Source organism: Phocoena phocoena, chromosome 12 (assembly GCF_963924675.1).
Source record: "Phocoena phocoena chromosome 12, mPhoPho1.1, whole genome shotgun sequence".
Classification (NCBI taxonomy): Eukaryota; Metazoa; Chordata; class Mammalia; order Artiodactyla; family Phocoenidae; genus Phocoena; species Phocoena phocoena.
Window position 1 is genome coordinate 27,996,552 of NC_089230.1, and position 26,709 is coordinate 28,023,260.

The 26,709-nt window shown below is 40.7% G+C and overlaps 1 protein-coding gene across 8 annotated transcripts in view; it reads right to left on the reverse strand.

The window, feature by feature from the left end:
* MYB (MYB proto-oncogene, transcription factor) overlaps positions 1 to 25,364 on the reverse strand; it is a 34,982-nt gene extending 9,618 nt beyond the window's left edge. The window contains exons 1-15 of one of the 8 annotated variants that reach the window (XM_065889214.1): positions 25,255 to 25,277; positions 20,710 to 20,827; positions 18,606 to 18,677; positions 17,007 to 17,099; positions 16,540 to 16,760; positions 14,594 to 14,828; positions 13,178 to 13,258; positions 12,642 to 12,737; positions 11,068 to 11,322; positions 9,799 to 10,161; positions 8,144 to 8,286; positions 6,810 to 6,924; positions 6,592 to 6,717; positions 5,356 to 5,466; positions 2,582 to 2,689 (exon numbers count right to left, since the gene is read on the reverse strand). In XM_065889214.1, the coding sequence (XP_065745286.1) occupies positions 2,582 to 2,689; positions 5,356 to 5,466; positions 6,592 to 6,717; positions 6,810 to 6,924; positions 8,144 to 8,286; positions 9,799 to 10,161; positions 11,068 to 11,322; positions 12,642 to 12,737; positions 13,178 to 13,258; positions 14,594 to 14,828; positions 16,540 to 16,760; positions 17,007 to 17,099; positions 18,606 to 18,677; positions 20,710 to 20,827; positions 25,255 to 25,277 (2,160 nt within the window). Of the gene's footprint in view, positions 1 to 2,581; positions 2,690 to 5,355; positions 5,467 to 6,591; positions 6,718 to 6,809; positions 6,925 to 8,143; positions 8,287 to 9,798; positions 10,162 to 11,067; positions 11,323 to 12,632; positions 12,738 to 13,177; positions 13,259 to 14,593; positions 14,829 to 16,539; positions 16,761 to 17,006; positions 17,100 to 18,605; positions 18,678 to 20,709; positions 20,828 to 25,254 lie in introns of all 8 variants that reach the window. The other 7 variants (XM_065889215.1, XM_065889213.1, XM_065889220.1 and 4 more) reach the window with 7 other exon arrangements.
* Between the last annotated feature and the right edge of the window lie 1,345 nt (positions 25,365 to 26,709).

Here is a 26,709-nt window from a genome sequence, read left to right on the forward strand (position 1 = left end):
AAAAATTACCAAATTGCTTAAAATTACCTACATAAATATTGTTGAGTCAGGGTTATATGAAATATAGGCAATATATGCTTAAATATTTAGAATCACCTGATGCATTTTCTGATATTTATCACAAAAGTTTGAAACATTTTAGAAATCACATATTTCTATGGTACGAGAAGCTACGTTTCCATGACACAAAATGAAGGAGATACATGGTGCGTGCCATTCACTCATTCATTCTTAAAATGAATTAGTTATCTATTATAGCAGGTTATTAAAATATATTTGAGTGGTGTAAATCACTAAAACCATATAATGTAGATAGAAGCATTGACTCCAAAATCAACTTATAGGTCTCAATTATTTAGTTTAGTGGAGCCGACAAATGTTACCTTCACCATGTGATGTACGTAGGTGGCTTAATCTCAATATACAGTATCAGAATCTGTAGAGTGCCACATATGGCTCACCAATATACTAGAAAATACTGACTAATAAAAACAGAGCTACTAGACTTCCCTGGTGGTGCAGTAGTTAAGAATCTGCCTGCCAATGCAGGGGACATGGGTTCAAGCCCTGGTCTGGGAAGATCCCACATGCTGCGGAGCAACTAGGTCCTTGCGCCACAACTACTGAGCCTGTGCTCTAGAGCCCGCGAGCCACAACAATTGAGCCCGCATGCCACAACTACTGAAGCCCGCGGGCCTAGAGCCCATGCTCCACAACAAAAGAAGCCACCACAATGAGAAGCCCACGCACCGCAACGAAGAGTAGCCCCCGCTCACTGCAACTAGAGAAAGCCCGCGCACAGCAACGAAGACCCAGTGCAGCCAAAAATAAATAAATAAACTTTAAAAAAATAGACCTACTACTTAATACTGAGTTTCAAAGATAAGTAATATTTCCATCAAATAAAATATAAATATGCTGATAATAAAGTTCCATACTGATTTTTTTTAAATTAGTATCATTAAAATCTTCAAGGTAAAAATTAGACAACCTATTTTTTAGAAATCTGACACTCTTGCCAAATTTTATGTAATATGTATATTTTATATCTGTACCATGTTTGGCTGGATATATTTTATTTATATCTGCATAAAGGTTTAGATTTAGGTTTTGCTAAACACTATTTGGTTAGGCCAAAAGCTTTAGGATTTAGTTTTAGGGAAAGAACCAGGGGTTTTCAACCTACATAATGATAACTGTCCCTAAATATATATATATGTTGCACTTTGCCACTTAGAATGCACTTTTTTTATACTATTATAAATATCGGTCAGATCCTAGCCTATGTTACAAAATATACATAAAACTCAACCTAGTTTAATTAATGCACTAATAGCACTAGTCAAATTCTATGCTCTGGTTATAATCCTTCTAATCCCCTTTCTTTGTCCCCCATATGTCCCCCTTCTGTTCTTTTCCTCATCTTCCAGTTCTTTGCCATATTCTGAGTCTTCTTCACATGGCTACCCAAGCCTGATTGACTTAGGAAGGACTCCAGATTCCCCGCAAGGACAGACTTTCCCTAGTCCACACTCCAGTCAACAGTCGCCTTTCATCAAAGCAGTTGGATCAGATAGAAGCCACAAGGAGAGCAATCTGATGGAATTAAGACACAAAGTGTGCCTACAGCCCTTCCAGCTGTATTTGTCTTTCTTAAAAATAATGCTAAATATCACAAATGCTTTAAAGGAGGTAGTCTTAAGGGTCTCACAATTTGGAGAGAGAAGGCCTACTGCAGTGATGGGAAAGGCCTTCCAGGAACAGGACACTCTTTCAAATCACACTGCCTAAAACAGTGCCTTTCCCTCACAGGACAGCTGTGACTTTCCACTTCCTAATCCAGGTTCTCTGCATGCTGCAGGGGCTATGGCTTTTCCCTCAGTGTAGCACAGGAGGATAGAGGGGAGGGCTCAGCAGGTGGCTGGGTATTGGGCTATTGAATGTTGGGAAATGCTTTAAATAATTTAAGGAAACAAATTTGCATTCTTATTTACATTTGGCTCAGGGTTAATTTGGAATTTGTTGTATCTCATCAACATACACCTCCTTCAAAAAAGGGAAATCTCTTTCGATATTAAAACCCGTGAGCAGATGTTCAACTACAGATTAGCCACATAACACTGACAGTTGAGTTTGTCATTCTGATAGTCAAATATGTTGTAATTCCTTTCTAGCTATCTAATTTCAAACTTCATTGAAAATCTAAACAGGGTCTGAGCTTTGATGGCTTAGTGAGGGAGCAGAAAACATAAAAAATTTTGAAACTAAAATTAAACTATACCAATTTTTTATAAAACCTTTAAAAGTAGAAGAAAGAGGTATTGACACATGTGTAATTAACAATCTTAGTCTCAGTCACAGTAAGAAATGTTTCACTTCATCAGGCTTTGGGAGCCTGCTCTAATAAAAAATTTCCAGTGAGTCTCATATGAGTGGCAACAAGGAATTTTAGGAGGTTTTTAGACATTGGGAGTTGTTTAAAAGCATCACTCCTCTATGTCTAAAATGTTTTTCTTTTTTAAAAAAAAAAATTTTTTTTAGTGAATGACTTTTAAGATACCAATGTTGGAATAATAATTACCTGCAAGGGACTCGCCAGGGACCTGTTTTTAGGTACTGTAAATGCTTTGAGAACATTGTCTTCATCTTCTGATACTGGTGTCATTAAAACGGAACTTGTAAGAATATTCTAAAGGGAAAGAGAATAATTTGAAATTTAAATGAGGTTGGATAATAGGAGAGCCGACACAATTCTAACACTTTAGAGAGTAGATTACTGTGAGTTGACACACATTGGCAGGAAAAAAATGCAGGTATTTGCCAGAAATTCTCTTCCCAATGAGCTAAACTGAGAACTCAACTATGTACTAACACTAATCCCCACTGTGGCAAACATCACTAAAGCAAAAAGCTTCAGGGTCCCACACAGTTCTAGGCATGAGGCAGGCACTCAAAATACATCTGCTAAATGGATTAATAAATTTGTGCTTTTAAAAATTTACTAAACTCTGGTGAGAGAAATGTTTATTTTATATATTGGTAAAGAAATATTTTTGACTTACAGATTAATGGCAGTATAATATAATGGTGAAAAGTATGGAATTTAGAACTAGACTAAAGTTCTAACCCAGAACCGCCACTTATAAGCTATACAATCTTGAGTAAGTGACTAAGCCTCCGTGTGCCTCAGTTTCCCCCCGGTGTAATGGAAATGATAATGTTACCAACCTTGTGAGGATTAGATGAGTTAATGTATCTAAAGCTCTTAGACTATTACTCACCACTTAGAACACACTGAATAAATATTAGCAATTGCTATTAGCTTTGATTCTTCATAAGGGGAAAGGGCAATCATTCACAAGTTACAAACTTTAAAATCGATGGATAACCAAGGGCAAAACAAAAGAAAACAAAACTACCAAGCCACGAAGACACAGAAGAAATTTAAGAGCATGTTACTAAGTGAAAGAAGCTAGCTAGAAAAAGCTACACACTGTATGATTCCAACTATATAATATTCCAGAAGAGGCAAAACTAGAGACAGTAAAAAGATCAGTGGTTGCCAGAAGTTGGAGGGATGAATAGTAGCAGAACACAGGACTTTTAGGGCACTGAAACTACTCTGCACGATACTATAGTGGTGGATAAATGTCAGTACAAATTTGTCCAAATCTATGGAACGAATAACACCAAGAGTGAACCCTAACATAAACTCTGGGCTTAGGGTGATGATGTATCAATGTAGGCTCACTAGTTGTAACAAATATACCCCTCTGGTGGGGTGTGTTGATGATCGGGAGGCTGTGCATATGTGAGGCCAGGGGATATATGGGAAATCTCCGTACCTTTTGCTCAACTTTGCTGTTAACATAAGACTGCTCTGAAAAATAGTCTATTAAAAAAATGGTGGTAGGGCTTCCCTGGTGGCGCAGTGGTTGACAGTCCGCCTGCCGATGCAGGGGACACGGATTCGTGCCCCGGTCCGGGGGGATCCCACGTGCCGCGGAGCGGCTGGGCCCGTGGGTCATGGCCGCCGGGCCTGCGCATCCGGAGTCTGTGCTCCGCAGCGGGTGAGGCCACAACAGTGAGAGGCCCGTGTACCGCAAAAAAAAAAAAAAAAGTTAACAGGGTTAACTACTATGTTAGTTTAAAAAAAAAATGGTGGTAAGCAAAGCAATGCAATATCGGGTACAATAAAGGGAATTTACTATGGACACTGTGATTAGCATTATGCTAGATGCTACATAAAACCAAACAGGAGACAACTTAGCAAGGAGGAAATACAGGCATCCCCTGCTATTCAAAAGTTCGCTTCACACCACTTTGCTTTTATGAAAGTCCTACATTAGTACCTAATATTTTCGCTAACTGCTAACCAAAAGAAACCTGAAGAGAATTTTCGCTTTTCTTTTGCAGCCACAACTGTTACAGAGGCAGCACACACCCTGGGCAGTTAGAGTGGCACCACCAAGCTCCTTCCCCAGGCGCTACACTCAGCATCTCAGCATCAAGCCCCATAGTTTTGAATTGTGTGAGTACCTGTGCTTTATGTCAATTTCCTTATTTTTATTCACTTTTTATTGAAGTATAGTTGATTTAAAATATTATATTAGTTTCAGGTGTACACCACGGTGAGTTGATATTTTTATAGATCACATATCATACACAGTTATTAAAAAATACTATCTTATCTGTGCTATACATTACGTCCCTGTGACATCTACTTTATAACTGGGAGTCCGTACCTCTTAATCCGGAGGTACGGACTACCTTGAACTACACGAAACCTATTTCGTCCCTCTCCCCACCCCTCTCCCCTCCGGCAGCCACTAGTTTGTCCTCTGTATCTGTGAGTCTGCTTCTATTTGTTACATTTGTTTCTTTTTTTTTTTTTAATGTTATTTAATTTTTGCACCTGTTAGCAAGATATGTCCGAAGGTAAACTGCTTCTTTGCTTTATGTCATTTTGGCCTACTAAAGGTATCATAGGAATGCTCTACTTTCAGATAGCAGGGGAAACCCTATACTACATTTAGAAGACAAATAAGTAAGTTAAAAGAAAATGTAAAACTTAATATTCTGTTTTCATGGAAATGTGTATATACATGCAGCAGATTTTTTAAGTGGCAAGGACTCAGATCATAAGAAAATAAACAAGTCTGCAATGGAACACAGTCTATTTCCAACACGTGTAGAAAATCTCACTTTATATTCAACATTAATAATCATAAGAAAATAAGCATGTGAGAGAATATTCAGAAGTATGATGCACTAAATGCCGAAACCACAGTGGGCCCACATGCCACACACAGAATTCTGTGAGCCGCCCACATCTCATAACATGTCATAACTTACGGGCACATCTGCCACAGGCGACGCCTGTGTGAACAGCTGAGTGTTCAGACTCTCCCCTTCCCAGTGGTCTGAGCAGAAGAAGTTTCCTGCTTTATCAGTTGGAGATTCCACCTAAAAGCAAACAGGAAGTGCTTTGTTGTTTCTAGAGCTAGAACTTCCCATGAAACTGTTAAACTCAAGAGTAAACTTCTGTAAGATGAATAAGGTCTGGGGATCTCATGTATAATACGGTGACTATAGTTGCTAACACTGTATTGTATAACTGAAATTTGCTAAAAGAGTAGAACTTAAATGTTCTCACTGGAAAAAAAAGGTAAATATGTGAGGAGATGGATGTGTTAATTAACTCAATGGGGGAGAATCCTTTCATAAGGTACACATGTATCAAAACATCACATTGTACACTTTAAATACTTTATAATTGTATTTGTCAATTATATCTCAGTAAGGCTGAAGAAAAAGTAAATCTATGGCCAGTCTCTCAACCACTTATCCTTATATGAAAATAAATTCAAGAGGCACTGTATCGAACCTGTTGGAAATGCTTCTTGACACCAATGTAAAACATTTAGCTAGTGGGAAGCAACAGCACAGCACAGGGAGATCAGCTCGGTGCTTTGCGATGACCTAGAGGGGTGGGATAGGGAGTGTGGAAGGGAGGCTCAGGAGGGAGGGGATGTGGGGACATACGTATGCATATGGCTGATTCACTTTTGTGTACAACAGAAGCTAATGCAGTATTGTGAAGCAATTATACTCCAATAAAGAGCTATTAAAAAAAACTACAAAAAAAAAAAAAAAACAACAATGAGGTACAATGCCACACTCATTAGAATGAATAAAATCAAAAAGACCAAAAAAAAGATACTATTAATTTAATTAGTTTCAATTTTCCATGATGTCCAAAAATTAAATATCTATGTATCAACCAGTCATCCATCCACCTATATATCAGTGATTTTAAAAAGTACAATACAAAACTGCTTCCTTCTCTTTCCTCTATACTCTCTCACATGTTTTCTGTTCAAACAGGAAGGAAATAGAAGTGGCTCGGCTTCCTAAGTGCAAGATTGCATGCCTACAGCTTGGCAGTACCTCGTAACTGCATCTTATATGAAAATCTTTTATGAAAAGTGGTGTTGTTACACAGTGCCTCCCCCCTCCCCCAGACACATCAAGCTGCCCACAAGGGACAAAAACAGCAGGGTTGTTCCTTCCAAAGAATCTTGTGTTTACCTCTTGTTTGATCTTCTTCAGTAAAGGTGGTCCATTTTCTTGAAACTCAGCAACAATTCCAGATTCATCAGATTCCTGTTTAATCACATCTTGTAGGTCTTCTACTAGATGAGATGGTGTCTGAGGCTGAAGGGATGATTGGGTACATTTGTATCAGAGGAAAATTTCTGTCTGTGCTAATAAACCAACTAAACCCCAAGAACTTTGTGAGAACTTACTAGCATCTTCAGGGGACCGTATTTAATTTCTTGAGCTGCGAGTGCATGTTTGAATGGTGTAGGAGTTCTCGGAGAGCTTTCTAGGATTGACCTTTTGATAGCTGGAGTTCTGAAACTTTAAAAGGAAAACAAGTTTTGGTTAAATATAAAAAAACATATGTCCCTTACATTTCTCTACCTGTTAAATTTAATATTTTTCTACTGAATACAATAAACTCATTGATATGGAATAGGGTATGATGATGAATCATATAGGTATTGTTAGGGAAAAGATAATATGTGCAATCACATATTTCAAAATATCATACCACAAAACTAAGAGCATTAAAATATTTCTCATCTTTCTTTAATCATTCTGAAAACACATGTAGTACCCCTAAGCCTTTATAATGACCATAAGTATTGTGAAGATCTGATGTCATTTAAAAATCAATTTTATCCATTCATTATCTCTTATCTACCCATAACAGAAAACATATGTTAACCTTTTAAAGTGTATTTTATATTGGAAACAATAAAATTGCTTTTTTAAAAGGTTTCTTATAATTCTTATTGATGTTCTCTCCCATTTCTTTGAATTGGTTAAGGCTTTATTGACTATAAATGACTACTTAATCACTCCTTGGCTTCTAATCATATAATTTTCCTGGGGATGGCAAAAGAGGTCCTATCTATAGATAAATTTCAAAAAGAAAAAATAAGATTAAAAAAATATGAACTAAGTAAAGAACCATACTCATTCTTATTCTTAAGTTTATAATCAAAGAGGAAAGGAGGCTGAAAAAGCTTGTTTTTGGTGAAGAAGAAAAGGACTTATTGAACAAACAGAAAAACTGAATGGAAAAGTTATTTTAAAATTACCTCTGCATATATAGGAAATTTTTTTTTTTTTTTTGCAGTACGCGGGCATCTCACTGTTGTGGCCTCTCCCGTTGCGGAGCACAGACTCCGGACGCGCAGGCTCAGCGGCCATGGCTCACGGGCCCAGCCTCTCCGCAGCATATGGGATCTTCCTGGACCGGGGCACGAACCCATGTCCCCTGCATCGGCAGGCAGACTCCCAACCACTGCGCCACCACGGAAGCCCATATATAGGAAATTTTGAAATGAACTACAAAAGGTAATTTAGTTTATTCTCCTACCTTCTACCTCTAGGTAGTCCTAACATGCCCAGGACAGGCATATTCAATGTGGAGATACACATGACTGTGTATATAAAAGTGGATCAGTAAAATTACATACATATAAATAGATCAGACATTTGGGGACTATATTCTATTAATTAAATATAAGTAAATAAAATAAATAATTTTTTTCTTGAAACAAGGACTTACATAGTATTTTCCTTTTGAGTTTTCACAGTCTGCTCTCTATGAAATGGTGTTGTAACAGTCAATTTGTGACCATTGAGAGGGGTGGAAGTTAAAGAAGGCATTTCCAAGTCTAAGTTTTCATGGTTATTGGAAGTGTTTAAGAACTAAATATGGGAAGAAAGAAAATATACTTACATTAAACAGTGATTCTTTAGTCAGCCCAATTTAAAAATGACATGTTGTTAACAAGTAGGTATGTTTTACTGGCCCATTATATGAGATAACAATGATGTTAACAAGCACATAGTGTTTAATTTCAATTCAGCACCCAGGATTTGGAGTATGATTTCCAAGAAATAAAATCTAGAGTCAATGCTGAAAAACTTGCAAAATCCTAAGAAAACATTCTCAATAAGGACACTTGTCATTAAAGAGAATGAGATGCACTTCTTCTTAACATTAAAGGTGTTAAAGTGATTTTTTTTGGAAAGTAATCATTTTTTTCTTTCATACTTTGTTTTTTCTCTTTAATGATCTAGGAACCATTATTATATAAAGTTGACATTATGTGGAAAATTCTTGAATAATTTAAGCTGTATCTCTCAGAACACTGATGTTCTGGGAAAGTAATAGGTGTTCCTCAAATGGTTCCAAGGTAAAACAAATTTGGGAAACACACATATTGTAATCTCCTCCTGGAAATTCACAATGCACATCCATATGTTAAAAACTTTGAGAGGTCCTGCAGTAAAGAAACCATTTTAATTTTGTTTGATTCAGTGTTTCCCAAACTTATATACCTATATATTTAGATGTTTTTCTGGAACATCATTAAGGTCTTGTAGAACTAATATACTTCAGAACAGGGTTTGGAAAATACAAGCAAAAAAAGAAGATCTTTTTTAGTGGGCATATCATTTGCTCATACCTAAGTTGTTCTTATAACAGACTTGACAGGCATAATTGGAAAAATGTTTTAAAGTGCCAAATTATCCTTTAGCTTCAATTATTTTCATAATTAAGGAACACAAGTCTTTGATAAAAATTATAATTTCCATGCCTTAAAAAAGCTGTACGAAATAAGAACATTCATTGGCAAAAACTGCCAATAAAATATTATGGCACGACTCAGAAGAGCCAATGTTGAGAAATTGAAATTAAAACATACGTTGTTTTTCTTAAGCATTTGTTCCTCATTTTCTCCCAAAACTTTTTCACTTAAAGATGGACTGGAACCTTTAAATTTTCTCGTTGCAGCTCAAATGTTATCTAAACATAATTTGGTTCCCTCCTCCCCTGGGTCAGTGAATCACATAACAATAAGTGAACAAAGAGGCAGAAAATCTGTTAAAGTTTTTAAAGGGATGGGAGAAGAGGAAGAAATAGAAATGTTAAACTCCAGTCTTGAAGGAAATAAAAGCACATCCCAGGCAACTAACTCTCTTTAGAATCACCAAAAAGTCAGAGAGAGAATTATGACAAAATCATCAGTCCGTCTACAGATAGCCTACACTCTGGGAGGCAGTATGACTTAGCAACAGCCAGAGGCAACAACGGAATGAAATCAGTGAAGACAACAGTAATGAGTCATTTGTTCCAAAGGATTAGTTTCTAGATTATTAAGGGTCAGGTGTCTGTTGAAAATTAGTAACAGCTGTGCAGAAATTGTGCTCTACCTGCGAGGGGGAGAAAGGTAGGCTTTTGACAAGGGAACGCTTGGGAGTTGAACTGCTGACGTCAGCAAATATCAAGGAACTAGAGTGTCCAGTGGCTATGGGGCTGGCTTGGCCCCGCTTTTTTCGAAGGATGACCCGTGGAATTGTGCTGGGCCTCGCAGGAGGGAAGGGCTTGGGCAAGTCAAGTGAACCCTCACTCAATTTGCGTTTGTTCGCCCTCTTGCTAGGCTCTCCTGCAGGCCTATTCACATTGCCCTCTCTTTGCTGAAGCTGGAGGGCTTTGCCTGCGTGGTGTTGGCTAGGTGAAAAAGCTGCTTCTTCAAAGAATTCAAAACTGCTGAGATCACCCCGCGATGAAGGATCCTGAAACAATGTGGGAGGCGCAGAACTTTGAGACAGTGTGTGCATGATGTGTGCCATCACCTGAAACACAGCACTGAGAAAGAGATGCTGAATGCAAAGAAAACACCTGGCCCACTTGCTTGACCTCCTGAGAAACAGCTTCGGGATGAACAGTTGTTCTGGTACACTGCATGGTGCGTCTCCCATGCTGCCTCAAGGCTGGCCCTACCCTGGTGCTGCAGGGACCTCCTGGCACTCTATCATTTGCATGCAGTTCAAAGCAAAAAGAAGACTTTTTGATAGCACATTTTGGCAATGTTCATCCTCTGTCTGATGGGGGATGCAGTAAATACTTTTTAACCAACTGGGAAACAAAGGAAATGAATTGAGTGTCTGCTTTTGTGATACTGAATTCAAGTTTGTTTCACCAGAGATGGTTTGTCTCAGTGAATCCGTTGGGACTGGTAATCAGTGTTTTGTGGAGAAAGCCATGTGCCAACAAATGAACATATTACCACTTCAAATATATTGAAAGATGGCTTTAAGCTCCGAGTGAACATAATTCTTAATGTGCTATCCAAAAGCAAAGCACAATTTTAGGGAAACACAAAGGAGTAAACAAAGTACAAAAAAACAAGTTTAAAATAATCCAAATATCATTCCTATTACCCAAGCTCTACTTATAGGTCAGTAACTTTACTATTTTTAAAAATATGCATTTTGAAGGAAATATGTGAAAAGCTACCTTTTTATCTGGGTAGCCTAAGAAATCAGATATTGAAAAAATACATACACAGAAACTAAAGTCATACGTTTACGTTAACATATGCTAGTAACATGATATTCGCCATAGAAAATGGCAACAATTTGAGGAGTTTCCTAATCCCCCTTCCAAAAACATTAACTTGCCTTAAAAATTCTACTTACAGAATCTATAAATTGAAGTGTTTCTGCAAATTCTAAGAGGTTCTTAACATTGTCCAGAATGGTGCCTTGGTGGACGATCATGCACCTGGCTGGAGAGGCGCTTTCTTCAGGTAGGGAACCAGGATCCACTGGCAGAGATGGAGTGGAGTGGTGGTCTTCCAAACAGGAAACAGGTGCACTGTCTCCATGAGGTCTGGTGTGGTCGGCAATAGTGGTGCTGTGCCACCCAGGGTAGCTGCATGTGTGGTTCTGTGTCTAAGGAGGGGGTGGGGGAATAAAGAAAAAGCGGGGAGGAAAAAGGGAGAAGGAACTTAGCAATGAAGTTGCACAAGGTATCAGATGCTGTTAGAGGAAAGATAAAAGTCGTTGCATCATCCAAAACTTGCGCCTATGAGACAGTTGTCAAGATGTTTCCTTCTATCAATGCAAGACCCTGCTTTTTAATAATGGTATAGCCTGTCATCTATAGGATTGCCTTCACTGTCATCATTTTGTTAAAACTGCAAATAGAGGGATTATGTTACCAAGTACAACTCTCACATGGAATGTCTTAAAAATCTACTTTAACATAATTTCCAATAGGATCATAAATGCTGCAAATTAAGAAGTGAACTATTCTCATTCTAACCTACAAAAAGGCTGGAGGATTCAAGAGTTAGAGTTGCTTTTATTTGCATATATTCTTGTGGCTTCTACTCCTTTTTTAATGCTACAGATTGCACTGATGCAGTGAAGGGCTGCCAAATCAACGTGGTTAGGAAAGCAGAAGAGCAAATTAACAGAAGTCTCCTTTCAGCATGACCACGCAACAGGAGAATTGCAAAACATTAACTAAAGTTAAAAAGTGGTCGAAATATCATATGCACATAATCATTTTATTATTTAACCAAAAAGAAATCTACTCCTCAGAATACCTACTGGGTATCCCATCTTTTATTCTCTTTGTTGGTTAATTACATACGTTACAAAGTGCAAGCTGCTTTCCCAGTTTGCTGCCCAATCACTAGAAAAGATGTCAAAATTTAGTAATGGTCCACACAGCTTTTGTGTGTGCAAACAAAAGAGAGACATTTATGTTGCTTATGGAGGGATTTAATATATATCTTTTTTTACATGTATATACTGGACATACATCAAATCATATTTGAAATTATAAAGTATGAAAATCTAGCTTAAAAGAATAATAGAAAAAGAAAATATCGAATGAATAGGCACCCAACAGATACACAGATTTGTAAAAAAAATTAAATTGCTAATTTTCATTTTTTCTCTGCTAGTCTTTGAATTGATTACAGTCCTTCTGAAGAAAAGAAAAATCAAGAATGAGAATCACAAATGGATATTGAGTTTCTATGGCAACACAAAAGGACTACTTCCAACTTAGTCAACACACATCGTGATACCAACTGCATTTTATTACAAGCAACCTCTAGTGTTTAAACATTATTAGTGGATATACAGAGTCTTGATTAGTGTGATATTTAGAAGATAAGGGAAAAGATACAGAAGAGCACTGGGGTCAAGCGTTATCCTCCGCCCAGATCAAGTAGGCGGTGACATCTTACCGGAAGTGCCTGCTGTCCTTTGAGTTCATTCTCAGTCGACATTAGAAGCAACTCTAGCTCCTTTATTCGCTTTTCTTTCTCAGGGTCTTCATCGTTATAGTGTCTCTGAAATTAAAAGTTAAGGGAGAAAAAAAGACAAAGATCTGGTGGGAAAGTGTAAATACAATGATCGTGGCCCGAGGTTCACGAGGGACCACATAGAACCCAAAGAGCCCTGGCGTGGAACAAACGCCAACGGAATCTGGCCACTGTAGAAATCTCTGAATGTTATCCCAGACATAAGGGAGGGATGTGAAACCTGAGGCTAGAGGAGATGCTGACGGAGGGATTGTTTCAACTTCTAACATCAGAGAACCTAAGAATTCCGGCACTAATTCACTCCGGAAGTGTAGCTTGCTGGCCAGAGCTCTGCCCACCTCCCCACAGCCCCCTTTTCTTTTAACTTCAGTGGATCAGGTGCAAATAATCATTGGGATGAAAGAAACAGAACTGTGCCTTGAGTAGCTAATGAGTTTCTTCATGAAATGATCTTAAAATGGGCTTACCTGAATGGCTGCAGCAGCTGGCTGAGGGACATTGACTATATTTACATGTAACGCTACAGGATATGGCACGTGACTGGAGACCTACATCAAAAAGGCAAAACATATATACACTAATATGTATAAAATAGATAACTAATAAGAGCCTGCTGTATAAAAAAATAAATAAAATTAAATTTTAAAAAAAGGCAAAACAAACAAAGGCTGAGACATTCATGGTTACACGTGCTTCAGGGGACTTGTTGGCTTCCTGAAGTTTTGCTCTAGGACTAAGGAAAACAAACAAACAAACACTTTTCTGATAAAATTCACAAAGCAAAATAAATAAATAAAACCTAACTCCAATTGGAAAGTTTAGCCAAGCCTTTAATAATTGTTAAAGAGCTAAAGCAACAGAGCGAAAGAAATTTAAGGTGCTCATCGATCCTGATAGGAAGTATTCCTTAGAGTAAAACAGAAAGAAAAATATAATCTAAAATACATTCACGAGTGTATGAAAGTTTTGATGGTAAAAACGGATGGCACTAGCTGTTTATAAATAAAAATATTTTTCTGTGAATTATTATGAGCTTTAGGAAAGAGTATAGCACCTCTTAAGATAGTTCATTCACCTGAGACCAGTCAGGAAGGTCTGTAGTCAAATATATGGAACAGACAGAGAAGAGTAAAAACTACTAATATGTTTTGCATAGAATTTGCTTATGAGCTCTGAATTCTTGGATAAGTTTCACCATTTATTATTGTTGATTTTAAGATTCAAGTTTCTTGATTTTTTTCTCTTTATTCTTCTTTTCCCACCCATTTTGAAGATTTTTGTCTATAAATATAAATATCAAGAAATGAAGAAAGAATCACACCGATTCAAAGGAAGACAAAAGATGTCAGATGTCAGTCATGAAACTGCTCCTGATTCACAGTAAGAAGGTAAACACTTACTGAATGAATAAATTAAGATACTTCAGCTAGATCACTACCAGAATTGAACTTACAATCATCTGTTAAATTTCAGGGTCAAACTATTTCCTCTTTAAATGTAATATCACATTCACTTTTCATTTGAGCAGAGAAAAGTATTAGATACAACTGCACCTCCATACCCCCATTCTTCTTCAGCAGTACCTTGATAAGTAAATTTACATCCAAAAGCTAACTTCCCAAATTCGATTCGAAGCAGCAAGGTAGAATCAAACAACTTGGGTTTTAGTCTGCACTATCTCTATGAGCTGTGTAATCCTGGATAAATCACTTAACATCCTCATTTCCGGGCCCATCAGGGATAACAACACCTACCCCTCTCGACTGATCGTGATCATGATCATGTTCATGAAAGCCGAGAAGTATGCACCTGAAAGGTATCATTATTACCTGGAGCTAAAATAACATCTCTCTCATTAAACTAAATTCTGAGGAATGGCTTACGTTTTGTGCTTCAGAAACGTGGTAATAGGAATAGTCGTTGTTAACTGAGGGCTGGCCAGTTGGAGGGAGTTGAGCTGAAGGTAGAGCATGGGCAAAACCCATCAAATGGCTGTTCTTCTGAAAACCTGTGGCCACTGGTGGCTGGCTGGCTTTAGAAGACTCCTGCAGATAACCTTCCTGCTCGACCTTGCGACGCATGGTAGAATTCCAGTGGTTCTTGATAGCATTATCAGTTCTGCACAGAAATATATCACATACACATTTTACAAACAAAAATTTCAATTCAGATTACAGTTAATTGACAGAAAACTGTTTCTAACAGAGACCCTTTCTTTTGGTCCACTACGAGTGTTTTTTTCCTTTTAATCGTTTCTGTCTTCTCTGCCTCCTAAAAATCATGCTTCCACTATCACCTAATTAAAAATTGATAGGTTTCTCTAAATTACATAATCTGGAACTTATATAGTTTTCTATAAATGCTGAAATCTTTTAGCCATTTTGTTTCCTTGTTAAGAATATTTCCAATACAACACCCTTCATGTTTATTCTGATTGTGATACAAGACTCTAATACAACTTAAAGTTCTGGCTGTTCTAGAAGATTACTCCTTTGAGTGTGGCTTAGCAGGGCCTACACATCACAACAGGCACTCAGTAAAGTTTGGTGAGCAATAATGACGTTGCTGCCATCTCAGCGTCTACTCTTTATATAGAATAGCACTAGCCAGAGATTTTGAGTAAAAAAAATTCCCACCTTTTGAAAACTACCTCAAATGGTTCCGTAACCAGGCAAATGGAACCATAACCAGAGGCGAAAATGCAAAATGGGATCCCGAAGGGAAAGAGGCTAACGCCCCAATATATTTTCAAACTGCAAAGCATTTTTACCAAGGTTTTTCAATTCTCAGGAAAACAGTTTCTCAATTCAAAAAAACCGTTTTAAGCCTCCCTTTTACTATTTCGATGGGGGTGGGGGAATGTATGCTAAAGAAAGAGGAAGTTCAATTGCCCCTTAAATTTTTGGAAGAATCAACAGCATATCCTTTCAGACCATATGGGAGAAAAGGCCTCCTTTTATCAACCTCTTGAATTCTCTAAGCTTATACTGAACCAGGAGGGAGGAAATGTTTCAGAACATCACAAGAGAACACTGCATAGACCATGAGAGCCATAGCCTTCTTTGAAATGACCCTTTCTCCACTTTGGGGTTATGAAGCTCAAGAATAAAAATATTTAAAATATTTCCTATCCTACAATATTTTAATGTAAGATTTATAATTAGTATCTTCCAAACTAAATGACATCCGTTATAAACTGTTTAAATGGGGAAAGTGGGACAAAAATGAGCTTCCATAGATATCCCTCATAATGAGGTCATTTTCGTGCTTTGTTCGTTAAAAAGAAAGCTTAACAATGACATCATTTAAAAACCTGGAAGCAGTATGATAATTCTAGAAATACAATCTTTCTTTATTCAAAAGAAAAAATTAAGCCAAGTGGTATAATGAAATGAACACGGTATCAGGAAAATGGTAGCCAAATTCCTTCTGGTCACTTAACCAGCTGTGTGAACTCAGACCAAAGACAAACTGTCTACCCTTGGTTTGCTTCTATGTGTTTAGAGTTTCGTAGTTTACAAAGTGCTCTGACATTTGTTTTACTTGATACTAGCATTGGCCCTACAAAGTAGGTTATGCCCTGTTTTGCAAATGCGGCAACTGAGGCTGAGGAAAGTTGGCCCAAGCTCACTGTTGGGTGGATTCTGGAAGTCCTCAACCAGGTAAACTCTAAGATCTCTTCCAGTTGTAAAAGCTATGGATCTAGTTTATCTTGTGAAACATTTACCATCGATAAAATGTAATTCACTCACCATACATTTTAAAGCAGAATGTTCAATACCCGCTCCCTCATTCTTCCCAATCAATATATTTTTTGACATATTATTACCGTCCAGGCAGTAGCTTTGCGATTTCTGCCCATCTGTTCCCCAGTCTCTTGTGTGCCTGGTAAATAATTCTGTCTTCCTCTTCTGTCCAGGAGGTTTTCTTAACTTCTGGATTCAAGTGGTTATGCCACCTCTCCCTACATTGTTTTCCAATTCTCCCCTTTAAGTGCTTGGCAATAACAGACCAACGTTTCGGACCGTATTTCTGTACAAGCTCTATCACCTTCAGATAAACACACAAAAATAACCTATGTTTTAATGTTATGTAATGAGTCAGTGTAATCATTCTTCATGTTACAAGATCTTTAGAAAATTTCTAAAACTCTCCTTTCATTCATGGGAAATATGGGAATGGAGTCCTCTGCTTCCTGTTTGCACACTTTACCTGTTTCTTCAAGTTGGGAAACAGTCAACAATGTTGGGGAATATTCATAATTGTGACTCACATACCAACGGAGAAAGAACTTACTCTCTGATCTTCTTCTTTGGTCCAAGGACCCTTGATAAGCTCAGGGTTTAGTACTTTCTGCCATCGGTGCTGGCACTGCACATCTGTTCGATTCTAGGCAAATAAGATAAAGTGTGCACTGTCATACAGATACGATGTGATAAGCACATGAAGACTGCTGTAATAAAAATCACACACGGACAATATGCAGTGAAAACATTCAAGAACATAGTTTAGGGCATATCTGGAGAGCCCATTACTTACAGCTAAAGAACGTACAAAGAATATATCAAAGTTGCATCTAAAATTAGAAGCTCTGCATCCTCAGGGAAATAGTCCTGCCATGTGAACTAAAGGTTCATCGTACTGTATACCTAGTTGTCAATTTAACTTAACCTTAACCTCAGTGTGTTGCATTTGGAAGTACCCACATGGATTAGGACTTCTTAGAGATTCCATATTGATGTTGGACTTCTATGGAAACCCACTCTAAATGACTCAAGTTTGATTCCCATTCAAACTAAGAGATGTGCTTCAATTTAGGACCACAAGCGTTAATATCGCGGAAAGAGCAAAGGTGAATAAAGACAGGCCCTGTTTTATAAGAGTTTATAGTCTTGTAAGAAGTAAAAGACAAATATATAATTAACTAATAGAGGGCAGAATTTGATTCATATGCAAGAAGAGACCAAAGTAAAATGATATTGGGGTGGAAAAAGGAGCATCTTCTGAGGAGGAGAAATTATGTTTCCTTAGAAGGAGTACAGAAAAGCTCTTGGCATGGACTTTGAAGGATGGCTAGAACATTTTAGGAGGTGGCATCACCAGGGACAAAAGCCCTCAGGAGGGAAAGCAGAAATGAATTCAACCAAACCTGCTTACAGAGGGGAAGTAGGAAACAGAACTGGGGCTGTAAGTTGAGGCATATGGGAAGGCCCTCATGTGCCAGGCAGTCTACCTGATGTGTGAGACTTGAAGTTACTGCTGCTAGTTTTGAAAAGTAAAGTACAGCTGCATTTTATGAAGCTCCATCTGTCAGTGGTGTCTGGAATGTATGGGAAGGTGGAAAGCTACAAGTAGGAAAGCCAGTTATGAAGGCAATGCAATTGGCCAGAGAAGAGGGAAAGGGGCCGAACATACGGAACGGTGAGAAGAATAAACAAAGGAATCCCAGATTCCTTAATCCTTGCTTGATTGTAGGGGATGGGGGAGTATGATAAGTCTAAAAGAACGCTAAAATTTTAAACCAGGGTACCAAAATTATGGCTATTGAAAAAATAGGAAATTTAAAAGAAGCTGACTTGGGGGAAGTGCCATGAGTTTAGTCATCTACCGTACAACAAATCATCAAAATGCTAATTTATATTATTCTAAAAAATTAAAAGATAAAATAAGAAGCAAACGTTTAAAATACATTGTAAAAATCCTTTAAAAATATATTTAGAAATTTTAATTATATGCATTACAAAAGAAATATAAGTTACAGATAAGGCATTTCTCCCTTACTTCTTATATACAAGCAAATATGTAATGTCTTAATATCATCTCCTACAATATCTTATTTAAATCTTTGGGAGGAGAAAATTTCCTTTTACAGAAAGAAAAAAATTACTAACTCACCGGGAGATAATTGGCAATAACTTTCCAGTCATCTGTTCCATTCTGTTCCACCAGCTTCTTTAGTTTTTCATCCTAAGACATTTAAAGGGAATCCTAGGATATCAGTCATTTACTGTACAACTCTATTCAAGTCAGAGTTAAAGGGGAACCAACCCCCCACCAAAAAAAATCTCTCAAAAATAACCAAATTCAACAAATATTAAGGTGATATACTGGTTTACAGCATAGATTTATTTAGAGTCAGACAGACCAGAGTTTGAATCTTAACTCAGCTACTGATTAGCTGTATAAACCTGGGTATATCATTTTGCTTTTCTGGACATTAGTATTGTCATCTGTACAATGGAAACGATGATGTCAGCAGGGTTATTTGGGGATTATGTGAGTTAATTACGCAAAACTTTAGCATAATGCCTGGCGCATTGAATGTTTAACATATGGTAACTTTTAAAATTTTACTTTGTAGGAAAAAAGTAATGAACTCCAGTGTTTGACTTAAGAGACATTGAACTATGGCAATAGATAGACTCTCAGTAAGAAATAGTTCAAGCTCTAGTCTAACGTTTAGTAAGTTCAACCTCTTTCATATAAAAAAATGTAAGATCACTTTTCTTAATTACACTCGAAGGCATGTATGATGTAAGAAAATCATTTAGCTTTTGTATCAATGTGTTGACAGTTTAAATGACACCAAACTTATTAGAACACAGAAGACGCTAAACGTCAGGGTGAAATCTTTCAGTTCACAAGTGTCTTTCTAAACATGTTCAAGCAAAAGAGAATCCTCATGTTCCTGCAAAGGTAACTTTCACACACAATGTGAGTCCTCGCTATGACACAGTCACAGCAATTAGGAAACCAGTGTTACAAACAGAACTTCTAAACCTCTGAGAATCACCCAAGTGCACAATTTCCATAGGTAAATTATGGATTTCCTATGGACCTCACTGGAAATCCCGTCTGCCTGTCAATGAGAGCTCTGGTTTAAGTGAAGGAGGACAGGATGAAACCGAAGAAGAGTCAATACCATTTATTCTAACGTGAAATCTTCTACAATTCGTAGCAAATTTTTTTAAAGAACTTTGAAGAAAAAGCAACTTTTCTCTTACATTAGTAATTTTGCCTCCTAAGCATTTTTCCATTCCCATAGAGATCAAGATTTGATAAGCTAGCAGACAAAGAGAGGTGAGAAGGAGACACACCTCCATCCATTTTTGAATGCCTTCAGAACAGACATCCACATATATTTCTCTGTGTAATATTATATACCAAGAATGTTAAATGAACCCATTATAAAAAGACAAGTTCTGTGAGTGTTTTGCTTTATTCTTTTGTTTTGTTTTTGGAAATAGCAATTCATTCATTCGTTCAGGGAACATCTGTTAATATCCCACTTTGTGGCAATCGATTCTGGGTTCAGGGGACACAAAAATGAATAGACGTTTAGCTCTGCCTTCAGCAGACTTACAGTCTACTGGGTGGGGGGGCATGTACATTACAGCAACAATAAATAAGAACATGTATCCATTGGTTGGAGGATGAATCCAACCTGTCTGGGGAAGCCAAGGATGGCTTCACAGAAGAAGTGATGTCTTCACAAGTGATGAAGAAGTAGTAAGGGGCTTCCCTGGTGGCACAGTGGTTAAGAGTCCGCCTGCCGATGGAGGGGACACAGGTTCATGCCCCGGTCCGGGAAGATCCCACATGCCGTGGAGCGGCTGGGCCTGTGAGCCATGGCCACTGAGCCTGCGCGTCCGGAGCCTGTGCTCCGCAAAGGGAGAGGCCACAACAGTGAGAGGCCCGCGAACACCCCCCCGCCACACAAAAAAAGAAGTAGTAAGAATTTGTGGGGCAAATGGACAAGAACAGAATAGGCAGAAGGAAACGCAGATAAAACAAAGTGAGGAGGGGACCTTCAAACAAATGCAAAAATTTTGGAAAAGGATGGTATAGTGTCCATGTGGGGGAGTGGTGAGGCAGGCTAGGATAAGAGTCAGAGAGCCCGCTAAGGAGTTTGAACATCTGTAGTTTAGCTGAAATTTTGTTTTTTATAAATGGATGCACTCTAGGTTTTTCCCCATGTTTTGGTTACGTGATTAGTTACCTCTTCCCTGGTCCACCTAGTTTTCCCCAAGTGACGCTTTCCAGACTTGGGAAGCAGCCCATCATAATCATGGTCACACATCTCAATGTCTTCATCATCCTCGTCACTACTGTAGATGCTGCAGAAATAAAAATGGGCAGATGTGGACTGAAACAAGAGGATTCAAACTACTGGATTACAAAACTTACACCAAAACTCCTCAACAATCTTTTCAAAGGTTACAAAGATAAAACTTTGAAAACTTGCATAACGAGACTGTTTTTGGCACTCTGTTGCTCTAGGACTGTAAACTGGTTCTGCTGTTATTGGTATCCACAGATACGGCAAAGGACCTGGCACTTTCTATTGCTCTGCATGTTTAAACCTGCTGTTAATGTTAGACCAGTGACAAGTTACACAATTGGCAACCTTCCAACCAATGAAGGTTTAAGTTTAAAACTTAATGTTAAGGACAATAAAAGGAACGAGAGCCCATGTCCTTTACATAAGTACACTCGCAAAACCTTTGGTATATGTCCCATCATTTAAGTAATATTTCCCAAATACAATTAAAAAAACCCTCAATTATGTTATCCTAATGGAACTGGTGTTTTATTAAGAGAAAAAAATTCAAGAAGTAATGCACCCAACAATATAATTGTAGTCATCCCTTAAAGATTAGAAGATTAAGAGAATCTAAAAGGAAAGGATTTAAAAACCTGAGAAAGGATAAATGATCAAGTGACCAAACTGCTTTGTAAATAACATTAATACCAAACAGTTCAAAACTCCAGGACAGGTTGATCCAACTTGTGGCCATGTTTACAATCCTCAGTTTCCAGAGTAACCAAGTGAATAATTAGGCCACATGATAGTCAGAATCTTATTCATGTTTTTTCTACCTCTGACTGAATGGTTTTTGAAAGATCTTAAAATGTACCTAATTCAAAACTGAGGGATTCCCCCAGGTGGGTTTAAAAGGAACCCATTACTGTTTTCAAAAGAGCTTTTTCTTTTACCTACTTGACCAAAACTAAAAATTTTGATGACTTTTGAAGTAACTCTATACATAATGTTTATTAATCATATAATGGATAGGTGAGAGTCATTTTACAGCCAGTTTACTTTTAGTTATAATTTTACTTATAAAACTTAAGATATGAGGAAAAATTATACTATCTTTAAAAATTTACTAAAATTTATCATTGTAATATTGAGAATTCCATCAAACTAAGAACAATAAAAATGATATAAAGCAATATCATAATGCAGATCATTATTCTAAAAGGAAAATGTATGTTCATATCAGGTTTTGTCTTCCAAAAGTAACTTACAAGTATATATTACCCACCCCTTACAAGCAAGCAAAAATGCTTACCCAAAATCCTGAATTTGAGGTTCTTATAATTTAAAACTATTATTTTGGGAAACAATCTGAAGGTCCAGGATGCATAGCGACAAGTAGGATGTGATCCAAACTTAAAACGCCACCACAAAAAAGACCACTAAACTGTGTTTATAATCTATAACTATCTTTCATTTAGTACCTATCCTTTTAGACAAGAGCCTGATCCTGTTTCACATTGTCAACAAGGGGCTCTAAACCAACTTCTGATTAAAAATTACAGTAGTTTCCCTTTAATAAAAAGCACAAGCATCATAAGGTAAAAAAAAAAGTTATAATCCTAGAGCTTTGGAAAGGTTCATAGGGAACTCCTTGGAAAGCCCCCCAAATGAGGTGGCACCCTTGTGAAATATCAGGGATACCAAGAAAACCAGAATAATCTGAAAGTGGAGTCATAGATTCAACTGAATTCAACTTTGGGGGTTTGGGTGGATCTGGAGATCACGTTTTCAGAACTGAGGACTATATATTTTTTTCAGGTTTTTATTATCTATTTTATACCTACTAGTGTATATATGTCAGTCTCAATCTCCCAATTCATCCCTCCACCACCTCCCCCTTTCCCTCCCTTGGTGTGAGGACTAGGTTTTCCAAATCAGTAATTGGACACCACTGTCTGGGCAAACAGATCAACACTCAGGAATAAGCAACAAATTCAGCCGCCCATAGGGGGCAGCCTACACCAGGTGAGAGAGAATAGACATCAAACAGGACTAGGGTTCTGGAGGCAAAGGTGCTAGTTCTGCCTCCACCTAGCTGCGTGACTTGGACAAATCACTTTCTCTCTCTCACGACCTCAGTTCCTCGCCTATACAGAGGGCTTGGATTTTACTTCTAAGGTATTTTCCAGGGCTAATAAGGGATAATTCCACATCTTCCATGACTCTTAAAAATTAAGCAGAGATGTGCAAAATCAGAGATGTGCAAAAGCAAAGTCTTGGGGAAAACTTGGTGTGCAACTTCCGCAGGTCCCGAAGAGGCCATGAGGGGAGCAGGGCGAGCCCAGGGCTGCTCACAGTGTCAGCTCCTGGGTCCATCAGCCGGCTAGGCGCGGGTCTCGCCGTTGAGCTTTGCATGAGATTTCCTCGTTCTCAATTGTCCGGGTCGTCTAAGTAGCATGATTAATTTCTACTAAGGGCCTGAAATAACTTTTCCTTTATCTGCTCTGAGAAGATCTCAGACCCAACAGTCAGAAGACTCTCAAAGGCTGATTTCAAGCTTGATGCACCCGACTCCCCACCTGCTAGACCTGGTGCGGTTACAAGAGTACGACTATGAATATTACATTCTGTCAAGGAAACAAACCGTGCAAAGAAACGAAAAAGAAAAGAAGTGTTGGGGGTTGGGAAAAGGGAGGGGAGCGGGAGGAAGTGCCTTGTGGCCGCTACAGTGATTCTAGAAACAGGGTTCAGACTCATTTCGCTGACCTGGTTAATAATCCCTGCCGAGTTGACGTTCGCCTTGCAAGAAACGGCTTCGAGCCCGCAGCCGGGTTTCTCTTCCCCCTGAAGCAGGTTCAAGGCTCCCGCCCCTCCTGGCCGCCTCCCCTCTCTGCTACCTGGGAGCCACAGGGAACCTGCGCGGCCCCGCCCCGCGGGGACAGTCGAGATCTCGGGGCGCGGAGCCTCCCCCGCGCCTCCTCCCAGCACCCCTTCCCAGCTCCCTCCTTCTCCTATTCCTCCTAGTTTCCGCTCTCGAAAAAATAGGTGACCTCCGTTGCTCCACTGTTAAGTCCCAAGGGCGAAGGTGAAACCACTTAAGGGGCAGCACCCCTGCCCCGCGCGGCCGGGCCCTGGACGAAGCTCAGGGAGCCAGCGGCCCCCCAAGTCGCCTCCCTTTTTCTCCGGCACCCGGCCATGCCTTGGTGCCGCTCCCCGCCCGGCCAGGCCCGGCCGAGGGTGCTGCAGCGGGGCCCACACCCACGCTCTTTGCAACTTCCTAGCTCTGCAAGAGGACCCGTGATCGCTGATTCGAAAACAAATAAGTAAAAGAAAATCAAGAAACCCGAGGAAAAGAGGGTGGGTTTACTTTGCCTCCAGGGACTTTTCCCCAAAACCTCCTGGCGAGGGTCCGTCCCGTCTCCCCTCCTCCGACAGGGCGACCTGAGGCTGCAGAGCTGGGCGCGGGGAGGAACGGCGACTTCGGCCGGGTCCACGTGCGCGCGCCGCGCCGGGACCTCTTGCACAGGGGAAGAGCTCCGGGGGATTGCGTCCCGGTTGCGCGGCAGCGGCCTTGGGTGCTGCCCGCCTCAGTCCCTTTCCGTTGAGTGGCAACCGTGACGGCCGCCGAGCGAGCGCCTACACCCGGCCACCCGCAGGGAGCTCCGGCGCGTCCAGTCCGGGAAGTCCAGAGACTGGTGGAAGCGGGAGCTTCAGCAAGTGACAGTTCGGACCAGTCTTTTCCTCCTCCGCTCCCTATTCCCCTCCTTCCGGCCGAAATGTAAGGGCACTTCATTGAAGATACCCGGCGAGCCTCCCCAAGTGCGGTTGACATGTGCGTCGCGGGTGCGTGGGAGCGGGTGTGCAATGTTTGCTTTAGAAGTAAAAGCCTCGCAGAGAATAATGATTAGAACCTTCAAAACCAGGGCTTAAAACAATTTGCAAATGTAGAGACCCTTTCCTCCCCTACAATCTTCTTTCCAGCCGCCTGTCAGCTGACACTCTTCTTCGCCTCCATAAAGAATGAATGAAATTTACATGAACTACCTGCAGCTACTATACAATCCGGCATTTTCCTTATATCTGCCATATGCTCTGCACTTCCAAGTCCAAACATATCGCAATGCATCCAGCAATTACGCTGCGACTCCCTCGCCGACACCCGCGGCATCAAGCCAGGGACCTAGTGGGCTCCCCGGGAATGGTGGGCACCGCTCTGCCCCCGGCTGGAACGTGCTTTTTTCCCCCTAGAGAGAACGTACCCCCGTGCAACTTGCAAAATGAGCCGCAGGGCGTGCTTCTCAACGTCCTAATGCATTTCTCGCATAGGCTCTTCCATTCATCAGTCCCTCGAGCGGCTTCTGCTGCCAAGGCAGGGGCTCTAGGTCCTCGCAGGATCTGACAGCCCCTCAGAAGATCCGGGAACCATTTCCCACCTGCTCTCCCGGCGCCTGGCGCCCAGCGCGCCCCCGCCCGCGGCCGCCCGCCCGGGATCCCCGTTACCTGTGCCGGGGTCTTCGGGCCATGGCGCGGCGGGCGCGGGGCTCCGCTGGGAGCCGCGGGAACCGCACTGGGCTGCCGCCTCCCGCTGCCCGCCGCCTGCCTGCGTCCCTCCCCGGCTGCGCAGTGGCGCTCCGCACCACCGGGGCGAAGTTTCTCAGGAGAAAGAGGAGGAGGAGGAGGAGGAGGTCGCGGAGGAGGAGAAGGAGGAGGAGGAAACAGGTTGATATTAAAGTGTAAACTCTGTAAACAGAGATGCCATCAAACAAAGAGCTTTGGACACTCCCCCTCCCGCCAAATCTGGCGCCCCTGCAGTGCGCACGCGCCCTGTCCACCGCCTCCGCTGTAGCCTTGTCTGCCGCCCGCCGGGCTGCGCGGCCGGCGGGGCCGCCGCTCCCCTTCGGCTCTCGCGCCGCCGAGCTGCTCCTGGCGCGCTGCGAGGCCCAGGAGGCGCGCGGGCGGATAGCCCGGGACCAGGGAGGGGCGGCCGGGGGCCGCGGCGGCGCCCTTTCCTGAGCAAAACCCGCTCGGCGGCATGGGCCGCGCGGGGCCGCGCCACGTCCCACTGATGCTTCCTCCCCGCCTTTTCGGTGGCCGCACCGCCGTCGCCCCACTCGGCTTGCTCCTGGGCACCCGAACCGAGCTCGCCGGGCTCTGCCTCACTGTCGCAGGGGCGGCAAGGGGGGTGGGGGGGGTGGGGGGGACTCCGGCATTTGAGATTGGATTTTCTGCAGGGTTTAAAACTCAGCTCCCTGGCGATGGGGCAATGTTGGATTGGGGGGTAGGTAGTAGGGGATGGGAGCATACGTTTGCATAGGATGTTTGGCTATGTTTTTGTTTTTTTAAATAAAGATCATGTCTAATTTAACCTGATGACCAAAGACACTTAAGTACGAGTGGGGCTGGAGCTATCACCGCTCACACATGGCGCACCCCGGCGGAGCTTTCACTCTCCACCCAGATCCTGGAGCCAACACGCCACCTTCGCATTGTCACATGCCTTCATTCTCACCGGGGCACACGCCCGGCCCCACCCACCCTGCCCGGCCCAGGCGGCGCCCACCACACACCTCTGCCCATGCAGAATGCAGCGCGCGCCCTGGATTACACACCTGCAAAATCCACAGGGTTCCAAACAGCCCGCCCCCAGCAGAACTCAGGAAACCCCACGTGTGCTTGCATGGTTTTAAAAGTTCAACAGTTTGTGATACGGAGGTCGGTATCCACGTTGAGCATAGTTTAGGACTCTTTGTTTTACGAGATAAAAATCACGAAAGACCTTCGTGTTCATCTAAGTAGGGGCTCCCGAAGAAGCAGAGGGAGAATATAAGTGCTGAATTTATAAGGATTGATGATTGGGGGATTTTAGGGGAGTTTTAGTTTTACTTCCGTTTATACACTTGTACCATTGGGGATTTTTTTTTTTTTCGTTCTCTGTACACACTAATTTATTTTTCC